The sequence below is a fragment of the Nicotiana tomentosiformis genome, chromosome 7 (assembly GCF_000390325.3).
Source record: "Nicotiana tomentosiformis chromosome 7, ASM39032v3, whole genome shotgun sequence".
In the NCBI taxonomy this organism is placed as follows: domain Eukaryota; kingdom Viridiplantae; phylum Streptophyta; class Magnoliopsida; order Solanales; family Solanaceae; genus Nicotiana; species Nicotiana tomentosiformis.
The window spans coordinates 30,548,006-30,566,021 of NC_090818.1; the positions used below are offsets into that span (position 1 = coordinate 30,548,006).

The window sequence follows — 18,016 nt, forward strand, 5'->3', positions numbered from 1 at the left end:
AGTTTTAAAACACATATTTTGTTTAATCATATAAGATTTTATGGTAACAAAAGAAGAATAGGAATTATAATATGTGAAAATTCTAAGAGAATAAACTAAACAAAAGAAAGAAAAAGAAAAGTAAATTATTTAATACCCATCTCCAAAAAGTGACACCATGACTGGTCCATCTCCAGTGGGTAACCTCGTTCTAAAAAAAAGAATTTTTTTAAAAGATTGAACTCACGATCTCACTTAGACAGTTATGCACCAAATAACCATCGTATCATGTGATACTTTGCGCTCGAGCGCATTATGACAGAGGCGAATTTAGAATTTTAAAATTTTTGGGTTCCTACCGTAATTTTAAGTTAATATATAATAATAACTGGGTTCGCAATAAGATATTTATAAATATTTAGAAGATTTCTTAATAGAAATACAATGCCTATGCAAAAGTTAGTGGGTTCCGAGGAACCCAGTTACAACACTCTAGATCCGCCGCTAAGTGCACACATATATATTTAAATATTTTTTAGAAAATAAAATATTAATATATATAAATCAGGGAGGGAGAGAAACATGGGTTCACATACCCGTGTTCTCAATGACAAAAAGAACCCCACGGGTTTAACATTTTTTTGGTGGTTTCAGAATTTTAGAGACAACCACTTATAAGCTGCTGTTTTATTAGTGTTGTCCCTGAACATATGATGATGATCAAATATTCTTAAACAATTATAAATTGAACAAACATTCCAGAAAGACAAAAAATTATCCAAAAGAATGGATATTTTATCCTCAACATCACTTATAAGCTTCAAGATAATCCATAAACTCCTAGAAATGGCATCATAACAGAACCAAACCATAACTTGCCATGTTTTTCCTCAACTTCACTAATATACCTCAATGTCTTGCCATCTTCATCTTCCAAAACTTCCAACATTCGTCCATTTGCGCTTAGCTTGATTGCAGTAGCAGATGTTTTTGCATGCAAAGCAACCCAAAATTCTCCTCTCGAATTTATTCTAATGTTGTCTGGGAATCCTGGCACATCTGCAAATATGTCGTGTCGTCCCGCGTAGGGACCTTTAATCCAATACCTTATTATTCTACAATTTGCAGTTTCAGCCACTAACACAAAGGACCGGTCTTTGTTCAATGCTACACCATTTGCAAAAGCAAGGCCTCTTAATACAACTGTTACTTTTTTGGTCGACTTATCATATTTCATAAGCCTGCCTGTTGTATCTCCACTTACAAATGCAGCAAAATATTGCCTGCGCTGGTATTTTGTGCTTGAATCCGTGAAGTAAATTACATTATTCTGATTATCAATATCCATGTCGTTTGTGAAAATCAATGGCTTGCCTTCAAATTTTTGGACTAGTGGGGTAGTTAATCCTCCTTTTGGTCCTACAACTTGAAGTCCTAAATAAGCATCAGCAATGTAAAGGTCACCAGTTTTCTTATCAAATCTTATGCCCAATGGCCTTCCACATATATGTTCCATTTCAGGAGCAGATGGCTGAGTACAATTATTTCTTTCAGAAGAGGTGACTGCAAAATCAGCCCAAGTTTGAGCTTGTTCTTGCCACTTAAGAATACGGCCATCGGCAACTCCTGTATAGGGGCCTTCTCCATTTGGATCGAAAGCAATGCTCTCTGGTCCAACTGCTCCTTTCAGTTGGATTATCTCTGCTTTTGGGAGGAGATTTTCGGAGCTTGGTATTGGAGAAGGTTCCAACATATTTTCGGAGTTGAAGGCTAAAATTACTGAAATAAGTGTAAGTGCTGTTGTAGCACTCAACAGTAGCTTTGAAGTATTCATGTGGAGTATTGTCTTTTGGTTACAAGTTAGAAAAAATGGTGTGAGGTTATGTTGGGGTTTTCTTCTTTTATAGGACGTTTGAGTTTGGTTTGTATTAAGAGCAGACTGACTTTACACATGGACCTCAATGTCGTCTGAGAGTGTGACGTAAATTGTTAGTCAGAGAACAAACAAAGTAGCGATGGAGAAAGACTTACGTACTCTATAGTATTAATGACTGAAAATGAACTTCTATTGTCAAAAAGGGACGGTAGAAACTTGGGATAGAAAAGCGGACGTTGATAAAGCAATTATAATAAGAGAGAGGGGAAGATTTGATTTGTTGTGGGAGCTTTAACTTAATTAGTTCAAGATTTAAGCGAGATTGACTATCAACATCGGCCCGTAAAAGAAACATTCTTTCTTTCCAAATATCAACCACTAAAGTACTAATGTCACAATTAAAGGAAAAAGGATTGATGGCATTATTCCGAGGATCAAGTAACTCTCAACATTCTTAAAGATTGGCTATTTGGATATTGACTATAAGTTCATGATGTGTACTACAATAAGTTTAATTATTCAACATGTAGCTAACTCTTAATATTAAATCTGATATGATAACTTGAAAACTTAGGATGATGATAACCTACTATAGTTAGTTAAATTGTACCGTTTGTGTAAAAATTATTTGCGCTGCTAATATATAACTGAAACTTTTTGATTATTGGGTACTAACTAAACCATCCTAATTACAAAGACATCAATACATGAAAGATTATGTATATACTGATATGGCTACTAAGTAATGTAGCTCATTATCCAGCGCATTTTACACTAGTTTCCGGAAGATAGCATGCGATCAAGTACTTATACATGGTTCATGTATAAGATCATCCCATAGTATAATCGATTTGGTTTTGGTTTTTATTGGGGTTTTTGTGGTTAGTGGTGTGAACATAAAATAGAGGGAAATGAATTTGAAAAGATCCTTCTTGCAAATTAACTTTATCCCTCGTTGAAAAAGAGAGGAAAAATCTTGTGCTTATATAGAGATATACTTCTTCTATATATTAAAAAGTTTACAAGAAAACAAGTCTCAAGGTATCATCACTTGCTTGAATTTGGATTTGAATTTGGTCAAATGATTTGATGGATTGATTTTTTTGACCAACAAATATAAGTTTATTTGTTAGTTTAGTTTTTCCCTCATTTTATTTTTCGCTGGTTTTTCACAAACAGCCACTAGAAAGGATTTTTGCTATATATACCTAGCCTTTCCCTCGTATTTTTCCTTACAAAAATTTTGAAATCTCTTCTTTCTTTTTGCATTATTTTCTAATAAAATATTAGTGTTTGAAGTACCGCTATAACAGTGAGGCTTATCCGTTCTATCGTGAAAGAGTACTAGGAGGAGGATAAAGTTCCTTTATTAAGAACATACTGTGAAATTAGTGGACTATGGATATATTTTTCTTCTTCTATTTCTGTTATAACGTTTCAGTATTAATATTTTTCGAATATAGAAATATAACAGTTCTTTCATGCCTCTATATTTTAAGCTTCCATTCTCGTTGGTCAAATTAACTCTTATTTAATGGAAAGAGGACTATATACCGGCATTGTATATAATATATTACTCCAATTGACAAGATCTGACACGTAGACCTACAAAGGTGTTATATGTCTTTGATCTTGATACACAACTGTCAATTCGTTACTTTAATGCTAGTACTAGTAGTTGCTAAACAATAAAAGCTTCTATTGGAGAAAGAGGATGTGAAAACCGGTCAAACTTTATTACGCAGACACATAATTTTACGCGTTATGAAATAGTGCTGCATGGTCCACTTTCTTCTTGGCGGATGGAGTACTGGTGAAAACGCCTAGCTACTAGCGTACTACTCTCTATGTTTCCTTTTAGTTGTCCAGATAAGTTTATATACACTCTTTTAAAATATATTAATAGCTTATTTGCCAAGCTTTTTCAAGGTCAAAAATACTTTCTTTTAAAAAAAAATACTTTCTTTTTTAAAATTAAAGTATTTGGCCAAGCTTTTAGAAGAAGAAAAAAAATACTTTTGAGTAGAAATAGAAACAATTTTTAAGAAGTAACTTTTAAGAATCAGAAAAAGTAGTTTCCAAAAGCACTTTTTTTAAAAATACTTTTGAGAAAAAATACACTTATAAGCACTTTTTAAAGGCTTGGCCAAACACTAATTGATGCCGAAAAGTGCTTTTCAAATTAATTAGCCAAACAAAAACTGCTTCTCACCGAAAATGCTTTTGCTTTTGAGAAAAAATACTTCTCAAAATAAACTGATTTTAGAAGTTTGGCCAAAAGGCTATAAGTAAGATAGTAATTTTACTATTTAGCTTTAGTCTTTGGTTACATCATTTCCTTTTGGTAAGTATAACTTTCATTAATCACTCAGTGGAAGGAATTAGAAAACATAGCACATCCATTCCAATCTAGCTATTCTTAAAGCAAAAATCTCTATGTCCTATGCAGTTGTGGAGTCAGAATATAAAATTTATGGGTTTAGAATCTCATAGCCTATCTTAATTACTGGTTCATAATTAAATATTTTTTTATACTTTATTTACCCTTAAAACGGATAACAATTAAATCTGTACGCGATTTAAAGGATATGTTATTTAATTTAATACGAATGATTAAAGAATAACAAATAATCGCGGTTTAAATGATATGTGGTTTAATTTAATACGAATAATTAAAGAACAGTAAATAATTAAATTGAAATGAGAATAAATAATCAAACCAATATGTTGAAGTAATTAGGCCCCGTGTTAGGCTTAAATGCTAACAATCGGCCACAACCGTCCTCGAGATGGAGTGGATACAACTAAGTCAATGAACAACTAAAGAACACTTAAACAATTACTAATAGCCAGAATATTTTTTGATTGCTTTGATATGCGTACCAATAATGACCAAAAAATTGAAAGGGTTTTCCTCTTTATATAGTAGAGGAGTTTTGAACCTAATACAAGTCTAAATAAGGTAAAAATTATTTTCTTCCTTTTCTCTAATGAAAACACGATCTATAACCAAAATCGAGCGTGATCTGCGCTGTACTATCCAGCTGATGGCGGATATTTCGGCCCTCCATTTGTCTTCTTTAACCATTTTTTCCTTTCCCCTTGATCCTTCGTATTGCTCGAGCTAGAGTCTCTCCGGGTTCATCTACGCTCAATTCCGTCTGCTCAGATTCCAATGTGCGGGCACCCTCAGTCTCACTAGAGCTAGTAACTAGTAAGGTTGTTCCTCGCTTCTCAACGGAAAATCAGGGGTAACTTTATCCCCGATTCTACCCGTACACATACTCAATAAATTTTCTAGTATAAATACAATGATTAAGAAACAATGTCGGGGTTCTACTGATCCCACACTTAATAGGCTAGTTCTGCCTCTGGTCCTACGTAACTGTTATCTACTTTCCGGTATATGATGAAACATCAAAAGAAACAACTATCGGGGCTAGAGATAAAACTTTTGTAGTAGGTACTTCATACAACCAGTAAAGAGGGAATTGCTTGATGGTAGGCTAGAAACCCGTATTTTAGTCATAGTTTGCACTTCAATTACTGTATTTTACATATGTTTGAGCTCAAATAATAGTGAATTGAACTTATTACGTGTTTTATGCCTTACAGGAAGTGATTCCGAGTTAAGAAGATAATCTAGAGCTAAATCGAATAATTTGGAGTTTTAAAGTCTAAGTAAAAGTTCAAAAAATTAAACCGGGATCACATTCGGGGGTCGAGAGCCGCGTCTGGATATCAAAAATTAAAAAAAATGAATTACTCTAGAAATTTACACAGCTACCCGCATGGGGCAGCGCGACAGTGTATTCTGCTACTGTCCGTTAGAAATCGCTCTCTTAACTTCTCCACTAGCACACCGCATGGCACAAACGCGGGGCACGACGTGCCTATACAATTTTCTCAGAGTATTTTTTTGTTTCTGCTTGGGAAGGATAGTTTCAACCAGACCTACTCCTACATGGTATAAATACACTAAAAACCAATTTTTGAAGGGACTTTTGACCTTGGAAGCTTTTGGAAAGCATTAGAGGCTACAAGACACAAAATTTCATCATCGTTCCATCAATTCAATACGAGAGTTTGGATTGTAACGTTAGATTATTATTTTCTTACTCTTTAATTCTATTTGTGATGACTTCCTTCATGATTATGGAGTAGTTCCCCATAGGGTTGGACATATATGGTGTTTTGATTTATATTTATGGATGTTAACTCTAGTTCTTTGCATGAATTTGTTGATACAACTTTGAATTATTTACAACTTTATTCACCAGTTTATTTAATCGAAAGATGAATATTGTGGTGATTATCTTGCATTATTTTGTTTGGTTTAATTCAGTGATTCTCTTAAGTAATCGAAAGAGCTTGTTGAATTATTGATTAAATCAAGTTAGGAGAATATTCAGGAGACGTTTTCCTGAAGACTAATCCATTAACGTATGCTTGCATATTTTTACAGTGCTTGTATTAGTTCACCTCGTCAAGTTAATATTTAATCGAGAGAGAAGTCTTGGATACACGTTTGAACTAATCATCGAGTGAATTCACGAGAATCATTAGAACATTATTGTGAATTGAACTAGAGTTGGATCCCAACTAGGTATCTTGCACCTATCCTGTTATGACCCTTATTTCTCACATTGATAACAACCTTGCTAGTCTCTAGTTCTTAGCGATCAATTGTCATTTGTTTCACTTTTAAATAGTTAGTTGTAGTTATTAATTATCCCATACCAAGAACCTTTTGAGAATCATTTTAAACCATGAATTCCTTGAATATTTTTTAAATCCAATCCCTATAGAGATGATATTTTACTATACTATCTTTGACTAGCGAGCATTAATTTCATATTGTGTTTTGTGATCGTCATTGCTCAGATGGTTAGCACCCCAACCTATAACCCCAGAGTCATGAGTTCGAGTCACCAAAGGAGCAATAAGTCTAACAAAGAGGGATCATTTTGTACCTTAATATTTTTTCAAAGGTCGTGCAAAAGAAAAAAGTGACAAGTTAAAGGAATAGAAGTAGTATTATTTTGGAAATTGATTTGTTCTTCCATTTACCAAGAACACTATTTATCTATGTTCATACTTTATTTTTTTTAACAATTAAAGCTCCCCACTGGAGAATGCATTGATAAGTCAAGATGTACATAGAGGGGGGCATAAACCAAACCTCTCAAAGTAAAGCTGGGATGGACTAAGTCCATCCATTATAATTTGACTAGTCCAACAAGAATTATGAGGGTGATCCTTAAACATATTATCTCACAAAATAAAGGAACTAAGAAAGATTAGTCAGCCTGGATAAAAAATAAAGGTCCTCTTTCTTACCCTGATTTTGAAATTTGGCATCCCTTTGTCATCATTCTTCAATAAGGATATAATCTGCCTTGAAAATTTTATAGCCTCAGTGAAGAACTGACTCTTCCTCTCCACTTCAGCTACATTAGCTAGGAGGTCTGTTGGGATGTTACCTTCTCTGAGTGTGTGAATATAATAAAAATTTCCAATTAGGTTCATTGCTTGAATCGTTGAGATCTCATCCTTTCTATGCCAAGTAGCAGAAATTTATCCTCTTATCATTTGGATAACAATAAGAGAGTCCGAATCAACTGTCAATCTATTGAAGCCATGGTTTAAGCACCATCTTAACTCTAGTTTTGATTGCTTGAGCTTCAACTGAATTGTTTGAGCAACTACGAAAATAAACAGTGAAAGCCATGATTAAACATTCGAGATAATCTCTTAACAACTCTCCACCTCCTGCATTACCTGAGTTTCCTTTGCTACAACCATCAACATTTAATTTGAATTTCCATACAATCGATTTACTCCATCTCACTGGAAGAATGTGTAGTTGAGGTTTGATTATGTCTACCAATTGACATATCCTTGGGAAAGAAGATATAAAAGGCAGAGAAGGAAATTCAGTAGAAAACAACAATTGTATCAAGTAGGTAATTTGATCAATGCTTCTATGATTTGAACTTCTGATACCCTCATATTTGTAGGTACATCTATATTTCCATATTTCCCAATAGATAAGAGAGGGGAGACATTGCAATATCATGTCATGAACTTTTTTTTTATGGTTTGATGAGCCACCATCTGATGAATTTGGCCTGAATAGCACCAACAGAGTTAATAGACAATCCACAAGCATCTTGAAAATATTTTCAAACTTTTAGAGCCACATCACCGTCCCAAAATAAATGGTTTGTAGTTTCCATATTACTATTGATGCAATAATAACATTTTGAGGGCCCATGAACACCAAACCTGATCAAAGAGTCATCAGTTGCAAGCTTACCATTTAATAATCTCATAACATGAAAAGATATTTTAAATGGTAGTTTACGGTGCCAGATCTTAGCTGTAGTGAGGGAAGAGCCTCTAGATTTTCTAAAAAATTTCCATGTTGATTTACTAGAAAAAGATCCAATGGGGATTGCGAGCCAAATATGAAGATCCTTCTCTTCAGGAGAAATCTTGATAGATTGAATATGATAAACCAAATTAGAAGGGAGAGTATCACAGAGTTTATCCAACTTCCATTGGTTGTGCGCAATAAAATCAACCACTTTTATCTCCTGGGACATGTTTCCCTGTTGAACTAAATTGGCAAGGGCTCATTTATTGGTCCAGTTATCCTACCAAAACAAAAGGTCACCTTTTTCTACATTCTATAAAATATGCGTTTCATAGTCTTTTTTGATGTCCATTAGCCTTCTCCAAGAGTGTGACTGAGTATAACTCTTTTTTTAGCAATTGGATGATATCTTTTGCAGTATTTAGCTTCCAGGAAGAGGGTGAGAAAAGACTTTTGAGTTCTAAAATTCCACCATACTTTAGCAGCAAAAAAAAATGCAAATGTCATGCAATGATCTAGAACCTACCCCTCCCTCCATCTTAGGATAACATAAATTCTTTCAAGAAAACCAATGATAACTTCTCTTGCTCTCTGTTGTACCCCAGAAAAAACTAGCAAGAGACTTTTCAATATGATAAAGGGTAGTTTTTGATGGATGCACAACAGATATGATATGTAAAGGAATATAATGCAATACAAACTTGATAAGGACTTCTCTAACCCTCCCCCCTCCCCTCCCCCCCCCAAAAGAGAGAATTTTTCCTTTCTAACCCTGAGTTCTATTTACTATTTTGGCCACCATATTTTCTAAGTAGCAAATTCAAAATTTTCTTCTCCCAGGGTAAATAGGGCACTCCAAATAAGTAAAAGAGAATTGTTAATGGAAAAAACCAGTAATGCTTTTGATGTCTTCAATTACAGTTGAAGGAGTTTTAGAAGATACAAGGAATGTAGATTTTCTTTTATTCACCATTTGTTCTGAGGCTTGTTTATAATTCTCCAACCTTTTCATCATCGTGTGAATAGATAACAAGTCACCAGAGGAGAAGAGGATGATATCATCAGCATATGTGAGATGAGTGATTAAAGGACTCTCTCGATCCACAAAAATTTTAATAAAATTATCATATATCAGCTGGTCCATCTTGTAAGATAGCAATTCTGCCCCAATGATAAAAAGTGAGGGGATAGTGGGTCTCCATGCTTAAGACCCCAATAAGATTTGAAAAACCCATGTCTCACTCCATTGACATTGATGGAGTACCAATTGTTAGAGATCAATCTTGCAACCATATCAATCCAACATTCAGAAAAGCCTTATTGCCTCATGGTTTGACAGAGGTAGTCCCAAGGAACTCTGTCAAGGGCCTTTGCCATGTCTAGCTTAAAAACTACATTATCATTGACATTGGACCTATTCAAGTTATGAATAAATTCTTGAGTAAGCATGACATTATCTGAGATTGACCTACCTTTAAGGAAACCAGTTTGGTTTGGAGAAATAATTATGTTCATAAGAGGGGCTAGCCTATTATTAAGCAACTTTAAGATAATTTTGGAAGTGAAGTTGCTTAGACTAATAGGTCTGAAATCAGTAAATTGTTGCGGGTTATCAATTTTAGGGATAAGGAAAAGGCATGTATGAGTGAATGATCTGGGAAGTGGTTGCCCAGAGAAGAATTCCAAAACCACCTGATAAAGATCAACATAAATTATATTCCAGTAGTGTCGAAAGAATTTTCCAGAAATGCCATCGGGGCCAGGCGACATGCTACTATCCATGGAGAATACTACCTATTTCAGTTCATGGTAGGGAGTGCCTCTAAAACCAAGTTATCTTCTTCATTTATTACTCTGTTAAGCCCTCTGATCTTTGAAAAATCTTTGCAAGTAGTTTCTTGTGTGAACTATTGCTCAAAAAAGTTAATAGTTTCAGTAACTATATCATCCTTGTTCTTAATCCAGGTACCATCTTGCTTCTTGATTCTTGTAAATTGTAATTGTTTCCTTCTGGAATTAATTACAGAGTGAAAGAACCTAGTGTTATTGTCACCATCCGTAAACCACTTCAAGCCAGCTTTTTGTCTCCAAAATGACTCTTCATTTTTTATGTGTCTAATCAACTGTGCATTCACATTATTGTATTCCATCCTATTACTTTTAGAATTGTCATTTAGACATCTTTCCTCTAATACCTCAAGTGTATTCTGCAATTCCTTGGTCTTATCAAAAATATTCCCAATAGAATTCTTGGACCAAAAGGAAAGACTCTTACAAATATTTTTTAGCTTGAGATGAAATCTCCACATAGGGCCTCCTTCTACTTGTAGTTGCCAGGATTATTCCACCACTTGCATAAAACCCTCCTGTTTAGTCCAAAGATCTGAGAATCTGAAATAATTTTTAGGCTCCAATTGTGGATTGAAAGTGGAGACAAGCAAATGAGCATAATCATAGTCAGTTCTGACCAAGTGCGTGACAGAGGTATCTGCAAAATTCCCTAACCATTCCGAGTTAATTAACAAGAGCTCTATCCAATCTTGCACATATCCTCGTAGTAGGTGCTCAGCCATTACACCAAGTAAAAGGACTGCCAATGCAACCAAGATCCAGAAGGCCATTATCCACAATGCAGTTGATGAAGGGCAAGCTTTTAGACATATTTTGGATCCCCCCTTTCTCCTAAGGATCAATAATAACGTTAAAATCACCAATCATCATCCATGTAGAGATTTGATGCTATCCCATAGAGGCTCCCTGAGATTAGGTTTGCATTTGGCATACACTAAAGTTCATGTATAAAGTCTCCCCATTATTATCAATTGAGCAATTGATAAGTTGAGGAAGGTCTTCAATAACAATACAGTTGATAGAGCTATCACCAAAGAACCATATTTTATTGTTCCAGTTGGCATACGCAAAATCAAACCCAAGTCCTCTCCTAAATTTCTCTAACTTTTTCCTTCCACTGAAAGGTTCCATGATAGCAATGAATAAAAGGTTGAGATTTCTTTTGAGTTGCTTAAGTCTGTCAAAGGCACCCTGTGAAGTGATGCCTCTAATATTCCAAATAAGAGACTTAATCATTAAAAGGATGCAGATTGATCATCATTGTCCTGTGAAAATTTCACAGGAGGAATACCTTTGCCTTTTCTATTACCTCTACCCTCCCTAAAGGTGAGTCCACCTCTGGTTAATGAGAGTCCACCTCTGGTTACCTCATGCCCCCTAGGTGAGAGGTGGTGTCTATCAGTTATATCTCCAAAGGCTTGAACAATTTCATCTGGTGGTGGTGATTGATGTGAGAATGCTTCTAGTAATCTTTTAGTATGTTCATCACTGGTAGTTGATTGAGCATCAAGACTTTCCTCACTTTCAGACTGATCTTCAACACTTTCAAAGTCATTCTCGGAATCACTAACAACTTGATTATTTTCAGCAATTTTTTATTCTTCCCCTTCAAATTCAGAATCTTCATCATTTACAATATCCAGCTCTAATTCATCACTATTCTCTGAAGGAACATTGTGCTTAATAGGATTGTTATCTGGTGCAGGGGTTTTTAGAGGTTGGATTATCAGGAGGATGAGGGTCTGGAGGCTCTTGAGAAATGGGATTTGTGTGTGCATTTTCTATCTGGTTTCTTGGTAGTGGAGGGCTAATTTGTGTTGTCTATGGAATTTTAGAAATTGGGATGGATATATTTTGTTGTTTTGGAACAACAAAAGTAGAGGTGATATCAGAACTACTTTGGTGTTTTGGCTTGGTAATATTATCAGGGAGCATCTGAGAACCTTTCTTAATGGGATATTGCATATTAGGATTGGTCTGAGGTGTTGTGTTTTGGGGTTTATCAGGTTTTGCATTTAGATTAACTTGGCTTGACTCAGTTGTTGGTGGAGTTGGTTATTTTGTGCTATGATGTTGATGAATATTGGTCTGTTGTTTGCTCTGGTTAACTTGCCATTGTACTTTTTTTTAGGTCTATTCTTGTGTTTCTATGCCTGGTACAATTGGGCTATATGTTCAACTGGATTGTTCTTGTACAAAACTTGTTTCTGTTTGTCTTGCGTTCCATCATTTGGTAGCTATATAGTTGGTTGGTTTGCCCTCTCTGGTTGTGAATTTTTCCCTGTGAGAATGACTTCCTGATGAAGTTGTTGTGGTAGCATATTCAAGTTAGTATTCCCAATTATGTGTTGATGTAATTTCTTGTTTCCTCTTTGAACTCTCTATTGATCATAAATCTCCTCAGTGTTGGCTGAGGCTTGATACTGAACTTCTTTATCTCTTTTCTTATTTCTGGAGGCGAGTAGATCGTGTTCTTGCATACAAAAATATCGGCAATATGATGGGGCACCCTTGTATTAAATATCTAACCAGTATCCATCTTCCTCAATACTATCTAACCTCTTAAAACCCAGCCAGATTTGATCATGTCTAGGCTTTAAGAGGTCAATTTCAACTTTAAGCTTAGCCACGTTACCCCTATACTTAGAGTAAGTGGCCATATCCGGGGCCATGGTAATACTAATTGAGCTAACCATTCTGTACAAGGTGTCCCATCTAAAAAGATGCCAGGGGAGATGATGAATCAAAATCCATACATGGGCAATTGTAGTTTCACATTCAAGGGCAAAATCAAGGGTCCATCTAATAATCTTCATTATATATGGACCAAGAGTGGTGAATGGTCTAAAGTATATGTGGTAGAAGTCTGCTTCATTGGTAAAGTCAATATAAACATGATTTGTATCATAGTAGGCTATTTAACAGTAACTTTGAGAGGGATATGACTCATGAACAACCTCTTTACTTCTTCCATACTAGGTTTACCTCAGGTGAACTTCCCAACAATTGTAAATTTCCAATCTTCAGCTAATGTAATAAAATAGTCATGGGCAGTGAAGTATACTGTGGGTTTACCCATATGAGTACCGTGCGTAATTTCCACTGGTTACTTGGTACTTGAGCTATTGGCAAGAGCAGCTGGCACTGTAGCTGAGAAGGATGGCTTAGACACTAGGTGGGGTGGCATGGTTTGAACTTTGGAATTAGTATTTGAGCTAAAAGGGAGATTATTATTTTCTGATTTGCTTTCTGTTGACCATTGGACTGGAAATTTTGGATAGTATTGATGTTTGGGTTGTGACGAAGAGAGGGGGGGAGGGGGGTCAAAGTTACTGGAAACCTTCAATTGTGGTGGAAGAGAGCTACATTTTTGGGTATTTGGGAGTTTGGGATTTAGTGTTGAGTTAACATTTGTGCCATCCATATGGACCGCATCTTCGTGTCTAATTTGGGAGGATGTTGGTTATGAGAAGGGGTAATTTGATGGAGTGGTTTGGGGTGTTGAGTTGGTGGTAGGTGGATTATGATGGTGAGGTATCGAATTTTGATTGGTATTTTGTGGTGGTGGATCGAGTGAGGGACCTCTAATTCTCCAGTGAAGTCGGCAAAGCATAGAGAGAAGTCAGAGAAAATTAGTTAGAGAGAGAAAGTCGTGGAATTTTTTATACGATCACATCTATGTTTGGACTCAAAATTGGCATATGCTTAGTTTATTTTGTAAATTACATTCAAATATTTAGAAGTATATTGTAAATGTTCAAATTAAAGTAACGACTAAGTTAAAGTATTTGTCAAAATTATTATTTTTAGACTTATGAAAATCGCACATTAGCAGCTAACATTTTGTTTTTTTGGAAATAAATATGAAATACTACCATACACAAATAAAGAATACACACAAAGAGCACCATATATACTTCGACCATCTTCTAGGAAGGGTATCAAGAGTGCAATGCCTCTAAGAAACAACATCTAATTTTTACATATTCTTTGTATATTAGATAATAACGGGGCGAGAACAACGAGTTGTGTACCTTATTGACGCAGTGAAAACCGTTGAACTCACCACCAAAAGAATTTTTCCAAATATACCTTTGAATCACTAGGAAACAAAGTTAATCTTTCACCAATTAGATGCGCTAACTTGTGTGTATTTTTCTTGTAGAAAGGATTAGTCAGAGAGAAAATTCCAACGCTTGAAAATTCTATGTTTTCTCCTTAACATAAATAGGTAGAGTAATAGTGGTTAAGGAAGAAAACTCACCACTCCCTTTTTGTATGTTTACTTTAGTGGGAGTTTGTGATTTAGTGGTAACTTCCCATAACCTCTCTCATTTATTTCTCCTAACCGGGTCATGTCAGCCCACATGGAGCGACCCACGACCCATAGTCAAACATTTCCCACTTTGCTCATAGTGGGCTAGACCGATGTCTTTGACACATAGTTTATACCGTCAAATAGTTGGTGCGACCTGCGAGCACAAAGAGCTATAACATTCCAAAACCAATTAAAGGTTGTACTAAAACTTTATGTATAAATACAATAACATACGGAAAGGATTCACTACTAGCATGAGGAACTTATTACTCGCAATACCCCATACATCATTTGCCACTCTTATAGCTTGTTATCTGATCCCTCATCCTAGAAAGTAGGTGAACTTGAGTTCATGAATAACTTTGTATTCATAATTACATTTGATACCCTTATGGTAAGTGTAATGGTCGACCTATGAATACAAGTTAAGTTACCAAAATAAATTTCTTTTTAGTTGTCTACCCTTTTTACTTGAATCTTTCCATTCCAAATCAACCGCTTTCCTAGACATGCATTGCATTGCTGAATCACTCATGGCTATTAGTGACATGCTAAAGTAGCAACACTGATTGGCACTTCAAGAGACAGTAAAAGGTCAAAGGGTATTTCAATAAAGGTTAATATAACTTCTTTGGGATCTCACACAATGAAGAAGCAGGGATTCATTCTTCCGTTATCCCATAGTCGATAGCACACGTGGTATGAAATACATAGTACGGTGTTCTCACCTTATATTGGTGCGTGTCTTATTATTTTAATTATTCAACACCATACAGATCTTGGTCTAGATACCTCCAAATGTCTAACCCGAGTTTCTCACTTTAATAATCCTCAAATCCAACTTTTTGGAGAAACTCGTATCTCGCTTACAAAACAAGTCATAATCGAATATTAAAATTTGTAAGTCTGACCAGTTGTCAAGACCGACCTTAATAAGTACATATAACCTCGCATTATCCAAGGTTCTATAAGGTCTCATCTATTCACGATTCTTAACGTAAGAGGCGATTGCTCGTGAGAGAGAGCAATCTCATGACTTGTTCGCACACTCTTTATCAACAAACATTTCATCACGTGCATACGAGATATAAGCATAAATTCAAGAGTCAAATATCGATGAGCATATTATAATAATCAAGTCATTTTACAATACATAAATATATATTCATATCCTTCGCAAACCTAGAGCCATTACATGTTTTTCAAACAGGTCTGTAGATATCGCCTTTGTAAAAGGATCAGCTATCATGCTTCGCGTAGGAATGTACTATAAATTTATCTCTAAACTTGCTACCATGTCTCTCACAAAGTTATACTTGATGTCAATGTGTTTGGTCTTGCTGTGATACTTAGGATCTTTTATGTATGCAATAGCTGCTTTGTAACGACCCAACCGGTCATTTTGATTTCTAGCACGCCGTTCAGCGGTCTGAGGTCTTTAGTAGCTTCACTTCAGGTATTATAACTTATACTTGTGGTCGGAATTAAATTTAGGGAAGTTCAGAGTTGATTTGGAAAGAAAATTCTAATTTTAGAAGCATTAACCTTGAGGAATTGACTAAGGTTTGACCTTTTAGTAAACGACCTCGAAATCTGGAGTTGAAGGTTCCAATAGGATCGTATGATGAATTCGGATTTAGGCGTATATTCGGGTCGAGTATCGGGTGGCCCGGGAGTATTTCGACACTTATTACGGAAGATTGGCATTTTGAAGGTTTAAAAATTCCCTAAGTTTGGGTTGAAGTGGACCTTTATGTTATCGATGTCTGTTTGGGATTCCGTGTCTGAAAATAGTTCAGTATGGTGATTTTGGTCTTAGGAGCGTGTCCGAATGTTGATTTGGAAGTCCGTAGGTCTTTTCGGCATCAATTAGCGAAATTTTGAAATTTGGATATTTTTTTGAAAGTTTGACTGGGAGTGGACTTGATTTGATAGGTTTCGGCGTCGGTTGTAGAAATTGAAAGTTTCAAAGTTCATTAGGCTTGAATCTATGTGTGATTCATATTTTTGATGTTGTTTGAGGTGATTTGAGAGTTCGACTAAGTTCGTATTGTATTATAGGACCCGTTGGTATGTTTGGTCGAGGTCCCGGGGGACTCGGATTGATTTCGGATGATTTTCGGAACAAGGTTTGAAGTTGAAGAGTTGATGAAGAATTTGCAACTGCTAGTGTAAACGCATATGCGGAGTGGGCACTACAGGTGCGAGCCCGCAGAAGCGGGAAGAGGGCCGTAGAAGTGGGCACAGAGGAGGTGAGCAGAGGTCGTAGGTGTAAGGTCATTTCTCGCACCTGCGTGGGCGCAGATGCGGCGTTAGGGGTGCAGGAGCGGAATGCTCGCAGGTGCGATGGTGAATTCCGCACATACAATTGCGCGGATGCGGGGCAAGGGTCGCAGAAGTGAAGGCATGATGGGTAAGTGAATTCCGCAGGAGTGGAGGTTTAACCGTAGAAGCGGGTCCGCAGGTGCGGATAATTGGCCGCAGAAGCGAAACTAGGCAGATTATTAAGGGGTCGAACTTGGTCTTTTTCCCCACTTCATTTTGGATTTTTGGAGCTCGGTTCTTGGGTGATTTTGAGGAGTTTTCATCATATAACATGAGGTAAGTAATTTCCCACTTATTGTGAGCTAAATATAAGGTTTATATGTGAATTTAAAGAAGAGAATTTATGAAATTGGACATGGAATTTGGAATAAATCATATATTTGAGGTTGTGGTGTTATGGGTGAAGTTTATCTTCGAATATTTTCGAAATCTGGGCACGTGGGCCTGAGGGTTGATTTTATCAACTTTTCGAGCGGAGTTGGAAATTGTTTAAATTGATTAATTATGGGTATTAGAACACATTTTGATTGGTTTGCACATTGTTTGCATAGTTTTGGATCGTCAAGTATTGGTTTGAGGTGTTAAAGTAGCGTTGGAGTCGGTTGTGGAACTTCGGAGTGAGGTAAGTCTCTTGTCTAACCCTGTGAGGGGGAAACTACCCCTAGGTGATACTAATTTTTATGTGCTACTAGTTGTGGGTGCTACGTACGCATGAGGTGACGAGAGTCTATATGTAGCTAAAGCATTTTTATGTCCGGATAGAATTAGAATTTTATCATGCAAAATCTGAATTTCTTGAACTTATTATGTTGACTTAATTAATTGGAAATATGATTGAACTTGATTTAGAAATTTCATACATCTTAGGTCGAGCCTTATCACATGAATTGTTGGCAAGAAAAATTGAGAAAACGGTAAAGGTTATATTCACTTTGTGCTCATGTACTATATTGTAAACATGTGCCTTGTGATTCGGAAACTTTCTTCCTTTATTGTGGAGCGGGCCGAACACCTCAGTAATATATAGAGGTGCATCTCTGGTTCGTGTCGTTCGACCCTCGGCAGTGTACACACCACTCTGGATCGGGCCGAACGACCTCGGTACAATCGTGCGTTATATCGCTAGTAGTCCGAATATTCACGAGATAAACCTTTCACTGATGCCCGGAAAATTTTATTGTATTTCTTATTTATTTGATATTGACACTTGACATCTTTTTGAGCTCTTAAGGTAGAATAAAAGATCGAGGAATTTATGTTTTAAAAGAGGAAATTGGAAAAATTATGA

At 36.0% G+C, this 18,016-nt stretch overlaps 1 protein-coding gene across 1 annotated transcript; it reads right to left on the minus strand.

Annotated features, from left to right (window-relative positions):
- Nucleotides 1-693: 693 nt before the first annotated feature.
- LOC104120981 (protein STRICTOSIDINE SYNTHASE-LIKE 10-like) lies at nt 694-1,896 on the minus strand. Its single transcript, XM_009632863.4, has one exon. The coding sequence runs from the start codon at nt 1,811-1,813 to the stop codon at nt 800-802; it is 1,014 nt and encodes a 337-aa protein (XP_009631158.1). The 5' UTR covers nt 1,814-1,896; the 3' UTR covers nt 694-799.
- Nucleotides 1,897-18,016: the final 16,120 nt, after the last annotated feature.

Coding starts and splice junctions, on each gene's coding strand:
- LOC104120981 (XM_009632863.4), bottom strand. CDS start 1,813: ATGAATACTTCAAAGCTACTGTTGAGTGCTACAACAGCACTTACACTT.